Source organism: Oncorhynchus tshawytscha, linkage group LG02 (assembly GCF_018296145.1).
Source record: "Oncorhynchus tshawytscha isolate Ot180627B linkage group LG02, Otsh_v2.0, whole genome shotgun sequence".
NCBI classification, from domain to species: Eukaryota; Metazoa; Chordata; class Actinopteri; order Salmoniformes; family Salmonidae; genus Oncorhynchus; species Oncorhynchus tshawytscha.
Genome location: NC_056430.1, coordinates 8699037 through 8705449, shown reverse-complemented (window position 1 = coordinate 8705449; position 6413 = coordinate 8699037). Strand labels below are relative to the sequence as shown.

Here is a 6413-nt window from a genome sequence, read left to right as displayed (position 1 = left end):
CTCTTGTAGGTTTCATAGACTTCATAGTAGACCCTACGTTCTCCCTACTGACTGACATGGCTGAGAAGATAGTCATTCCCCTGGTGGAAGACAACCCAGGCCCACCAGACCCCTGCAATCGGCATAGGTGACCACATATCCCATGTATAGGTTTTCTTTATGATATTTACTCGTGCTTGATTAAGTTTGCCTGGTGCAATGGAAGCAACAGAATAGTCCGAAAGAGCCCATTCTGCACAATTCAGGTCGGCTCAATCAAACAGGGAAAAATTATTCGGAGAAGATAAAAACCCCAAAAAGAAACATCGGAACCCAGGTCTGCTGACGACCAGCTGTTGTCTCCCTCCAGTAATCTGTGGAAGGAGAGTTCCAGAGGACTACAGTGGAGCCTGGCTCACTTCACCTCAGAACTGGTCACCTTCAGATCCACCTGGACACGACACACAGAAGACAACAAGTTCAAATGGAAGGAGAGCGGCTCCAATGGTAATGTGACAGACTTCTACTAACACCTTCTTATACCTCAGGGGTGGGCAACCTTCTTATACCTCAGGGGTGGACAACCTTGTTATACCTCAGGGGTGGACAACCTATCCTTGTTATACCTCAGGGGTGGGCAACCTTGTTATACCTCAGGGGTGGGCAGCCTTACCTTGTTATACCTAAGGGGTGGGCAACCTCACCTTGTTATACCTCAGGGGTGGGCAACTTTACCTTGTTATACCTCAGGGGTGGACAACCTTACCTTGTTATACCTCATTGGTGGACAACCTTGTTATACCTCAGGGGTGGGCAACTTTGTTATACCTCAGGGGTAGGAAACCTTACCTTGTTATACCTCAGGGGTGGACAACCTTACCTTGTTATACCTCAGGGTTGGACAACCTTACCTTCTTATACCTCAGGGGTGGGCAACCTTGTTATACCTCAGGGGTGGACAACCTTGTTATACCTCAGGGGTGGGCAACCTTACCTTGTTATACCTCAGGGGTGGACAACCTTGTTATACCTCAGGGGTGGGCAACTTTACCTTGTTATATCTCAGGGGTGGACAACCTCACCTTGTTATACCTCAGGGGTGGACAACCTTACCTTGTTATACCTCAGGGGTGGGAAACTTTACCTTGTTATACCTCAGGGGTGGACAACCTCACCGTGTTATACCTCAGGGGTGGACAACCTTACCTTGTTATACCTCAGGGGTGGGAAACTTTACCTTGTTATACCTCAGGGGTGGACAACCTTACCTTGTTATACCTCAGGGGTGGACAACCTTGTTATACCTCAGGGGTGGGCAACTTTGTTATACCTCAGGGGTGGGCAACCTTACCTTGTTATACCTCAGGGGTGGACAACCTTACCTTGTTATACCTCAGGGGTGGACAACCTTACCTTCTTATACCTCAGGGGTGGACAACCTTACCTTCTTATACCTCAGGGGTGGGCAACCTTGTTATACCTCAGGGGTGGGCAACCTTGTTATACCTCAGGGGTGGGCAACCTTGTTATACCTCAGGGGTGGACAACCTTACCTTGTTATACCTCAGGGGTGGGCAACCTTTTTATACCTCAGGGGTGGGCAACCTTACCTTGTTATACCTCAGGGGTGGGCAACCTTACCTTGTTATACCTCAGGGGTGGACAACCTTGTTATACCTCAGGGGTGGACAACCTTGTTATACCTCAGGGGGGGCATCCTTACCTGACTATACCACCCCTGGCAGGGCGTGACTACACCCCCCCTGGCAGGGCGTGATTGCCCACCACGAGCTTAGCCAATTAAACTACCCTTTCATGATTGGGGTCCAGGGTTGGTTTAATTAATTAAGCCTCTTGGGGTTCTGTCATGGCCTTGTAAATATTCCACGTGTAAGTCCGAAATAGCACCCTATTCCCTGTGTAGTGCAATAGCTTTGATCAGGGCCTTATGTGCCCTGGTCAAAAGTAGTGCACTACATATGGAAATGGGGTCCAATTTGGGATGCAGGCAGTATTTCTCTTTCACCTCCATAAAGCCCCGAGGAGAGGTAGTAGAGAAATTTAAAAGATGTAGGCATGGTTCTTCTTCCAGTCCTCTGTAGCTCAATCATATTTTTATATTCCATTGCTTTCCCCTCTCAGGAATCTTGGATCAGAACGTGACGAAGGAGCCGCCGACTGGGGAAGAGGAACTGTTCTAACGTTGTAATGGTGCTCAACAGCAGAGAGGCCCTCTCGTGTAGTACGATGCCAATGGAAACCATATGGAAACCATAGTAATTTAATGAGGGTTGAAATAAACATGCGGGTCATGTTACTTGCTAATTACCAAATATGTTTTCACCCAAAAACACATTGTTTAACCAGTTAGGAAAAACATTGATGAAGAAACTGAACAAAGAACATATGTGTAGCATGGGTAACAGGGGTGACATGGGTAACAGGGGTAACAGGGGTAACAGGGGTAACATGGGTATCAGGGGTAACATGGGTATCAGGGGTAACATGGGTATCAGGGGTGACATGGGTAACAGGGGTAACATGGGTAATAGGGGTGACATGGGTATCAGGGGTAACAGGGGTAACATGGGTAACAGGGGTAACATGGGTAACAGGGGTAACAGGGGTGACATGGGTAACAGGGGTGACATGGGTAACAGGGGTGACATGGGTAACAGGGGACATAACAGGGGTAACATGGGTATCAGGGTAACATGGGTATCAGGGGTGACATGGGTAACATGGGTAACAGGGGTAACATGGGTAACAGGGGTGACATGGGTATCAGGGGTAACATGGGTAACATGGGTAACAGGGGTAACAGGGGTAACATGGGTAACAGGGGTGACATGGGTAACAGGGGTAACAGGGGTAACATGGGTATCAGGGGTAACATGGGTATCAGGGGTAACATGGGTGACATGGGTATCAGGGGTAACATGGGTAACAGGGGTGACATGGGTAACAGGGGTGACATGGGTAACAGGGGTAACATGGGTATCAGGGGTGACATGGGTAACAGGGGTGACATGGGTATCAGGGGTGACATGGGTATCAGGGGTAACATGGGTAACTGGGGTAACATGGGTAACAGGGATGACATGGGTATCAGGGGTAACATGGGTAACAGGGTGACATGGGTAACAGGAGTAACAGGGGTAACAGGGGTGACATGGGTAACATGGGGTCAGGGGTAACAATCAGGGGTGACATGGGTATCAGGGGTAACATGGGTATCAGGGATGACATGGGTAACAGGGGTGGGGTAACATGGTATCAGGGTGACATGGGTAACAGGGTGACATGGGTAACAGGGGTAACATGGGTAACAGGGTAACATGGGTAACAGGGGTGACATGGGTATCAGGGGTAACATGGGTATCAGGGGTGACATGGGTAACAGGGGTAACATGGGTAACAGGGGTAACATGGGTAACAGGGGTGACATGGGTAACAGGGGTGACATGGTTGACATAACAGGGGTAACAGGGGTAACATGGGTAGGGGTGACATGGATAACAGGGGTAACATGGGTAACAGGGTGACATGGGGGTAACATGGGTAACATGGGTATCAGGGGTAACAGGGGTGACATGGGTAAACAACAGGGGTAACATGGGTATCAGGGTAACATGGGTAACAGGGGTAACATGGGTAACATGGTAACAGGGGTAACATGGGTAACAGGGGTGACATGGGTAACAGGGGGGGTAACATGGGTAACAGGGTAACAGGGGTAACATGGGTAACAGGGGTGACATGGGTATCAGGGGTAACATGGGTAACAGGGGTAACATGGGTAACAGCGGTAACATGGGTAACAGGGATAACAGGGGTGACATGGGTAACAACATGGGTAACAGGGGGACATGGGTATCAGGGGTGACATGGGTAACAGGGGTGACATGGGACATGGGTAACATGGGTATCAGGGGTAACATGGGTAACTGGGGTAACATGGGTATCAGGGGTGACATGGGTATCAGGGGTAACATGGGGGGTGACATGGGTAACAGGGTAACATGGGTAACAGGGGTAACATGGGTATCAGGGGTAACAGGGGTGACATGGGTAACAGGGGTAACATGGGTAACATGGGTAACATGGGTAACAGGGGTGACATGGGTAACAGGGGTAACAGGGTAACATGGGTAACAGGGGTAACATGGGTAACAGGGGTGACATGGGTATCAGGGTGACATGGGTAAGAGGGGTGACACAGGGGTGGGATATGGGTAACAGGGGTGATATGGGTAACAGGGGTAACATGGGACATGGGTATCAGGGGTGGCATGGGTAACAGGGTGACATGGGTAACAGGGGTGACATGGGTAACAGGGGTAACAGGGGTAACAGGGGTGACATGGGTATCAGGGGTAACATGGGTAACAGGGGTGACATGGGTAACATGGGTAACATGGGTAACAGGGGTGACATGGGTATCAGGGGTAACATGGGTAACAGGGGTGACATGGGTAACAGGGGTGACATGGGTAACAGGGTAACAGGGGTAACAGGGGTAACATGGGTATCAGGGTAACATGGGTATCAGGGGTGACATGGGTATCAGGGGTGACATGGGTATCAGGGTGACATGGGTATCAGGGGTGACATGGGTCAGGGGTGACATGGGTAACAGGGGTAACATGGGTATCAGGGGTAACATGGGTATCAGGGGTAACATGGGTGACATGGGTAACAGGGGTATCAGGGGTAACATGGGTATCAGGGGTAACATGGGTGACATGGGTAACAGGGGTAACATGGGTAACAGGGGTATCAGGGGTAACATGGGTATCAGGGTGACATGGGTATCAGGGGTGACATGGGTAACAGGGGTGATATGGGTAACAGGGGTGATATGGGTAACAGGGGTAACAGGGGTAACAGGGGTAACATGGGTATCAGGGTGACATGGGTATCAGGGGTGACATGGGTAACAGGGGTAACAGGGGTAACAGGGGTATCAGGGTAACATGGGTATCAGGGGTGACATGGGTAACATGGGTAACAGGGGTGACATGGGTATCAGGGTAACATGGGTAACAGGGGTGACATGGGTAACAGGGGTGACATGGGTAACAGGGTAACAGGGGTAACAGGGGTAACAGGGGTATCAGGGGTAACATGGGTATCAGGGGTGACATGGGTATCAGGGTGACATGGGTATCAGGGGTGACATGGGTATCAGGGGTGACATGGGTAACAGGGGTAACATGGGTATCAGGGGTAACATGGGTATCAGGGGTAACATGGGTGACATGGGTAACAGGGGTATCAGGGGTAACATGGGTATCAGGGGTAACATGGGTGACATGGGTAACAGGGGTAACATGGGTAACAGGGGTATCAGGGGTAACATGGGTATCAGGGGTGACATGGGTAACAGGGGTGACATGGGTAACAGGGGTAACAGGGGTAACAGGGTAACAGGGGTAACATGGGTATCAGGGGTGACATGGGTAACAGGGGTGACATGGGTAACAGGGGTGATATGGGTAACAGGGGTAACAGGGTAACATGGGTATCAGGGGTGGCATGGGTATCAGGGGTGACATGGGTATCAGGGGTGACATGGGTAACAGGGTAACAGGGGTAACAGGGGTATCAGGGGTAACATGGGTATCAGGGTGACATGGGTAACAGGGGTAACATGGGTATCAGGGGTGACATGGGTAACAGGGGTAACAGGGGTAACAGGGGTATCAGGGGTAACATGGGTATCAGGGGTGACATGGGTAACATGGGTAACAGGGGTGACATGGGTATCAGGGGTAACATGGGTAACAGGGGTGACATGGGTAACAGGGGTGACATGGGTAACAGGGTAACAGGGGTAACAGGGGTAACAGGGGTATCAGGGGTAACAGGGGTGACATGGGTATCAGGGGTGACATGGGTATCAGGGGTGACATGGGTATCAGGGGTGACATGGGTATCAGGGGTGACATGGGTAACAGGGGTAACATGGGTATCAGGGGTAACATGGGTGACATAACAGGGGTATCAGGGGTAACATGGGTATCAGGGGTAACAGGGGTGACATGGGTAACAGGGGTAACATGGGTAACAGGGGTAACAGGGGTAACATGGGTAACATGGGTATCAGGGGTGACATGGGTACATCAGGGGTGATATGGGTAACAGGGTGACATGGGTAACAGGGGTAACAGGGTAACATGGGTATCAGGGTAACATGGGTATCAGGGGTGACATGGGTAACAGGGGTAACATGGTATCAGGGTAACATGGGTAACAGGGGTGACATGGGTATCAGGGGTAACATGGGTAACAGGGGTGACATGGGTAACAGGGGTGACATGGGTAACAGGAGTAACAGGGGTAACAGGGGTAACAGGGGTATCAGGGGTAACATGGGTATCAGGGGTGACATGGGTATCAGGGGTGACATGGGTATCAGGGGTGACATGGGT

At 50.7% G+C, this 6413-nt stretch overlaps 1 protein-coding gene across 1 annotated transcript in view; it reads left to right on the top strand.

Moving 5' to 3' along the window:
• The window catches only part of LOC112236944 (calcium/calmodulin-dependent 3',5'-cyclic nucleotide phosphodiesterase 1B), a 70364-nt gene extending 67895 nt beyond the window's left edge, over nucleotides 1-2469 (top strand). The window contains exons 12-14 of the mRNA XM_042329954.1: nucleotides 10-127; nucleotides 350-486; nucleotides 2122-2469. Of these exons, the coding sequence (XP_042185888.1) occupies nucleotides 10-127; nucleotides 350-486; nucleotides 2122-2180 (314 nt within the window). The 3' untranslated portion in view covers nucleotides 2181-2469. The remainder of the gene's footprint in view (nucleotides 1-9; nucleotides 128-349; nucleotides 487-2121) is intronic.
• The last annotated feature ends 3944 nt before the right edge of the window (nucleotides 2470-6413 follow it).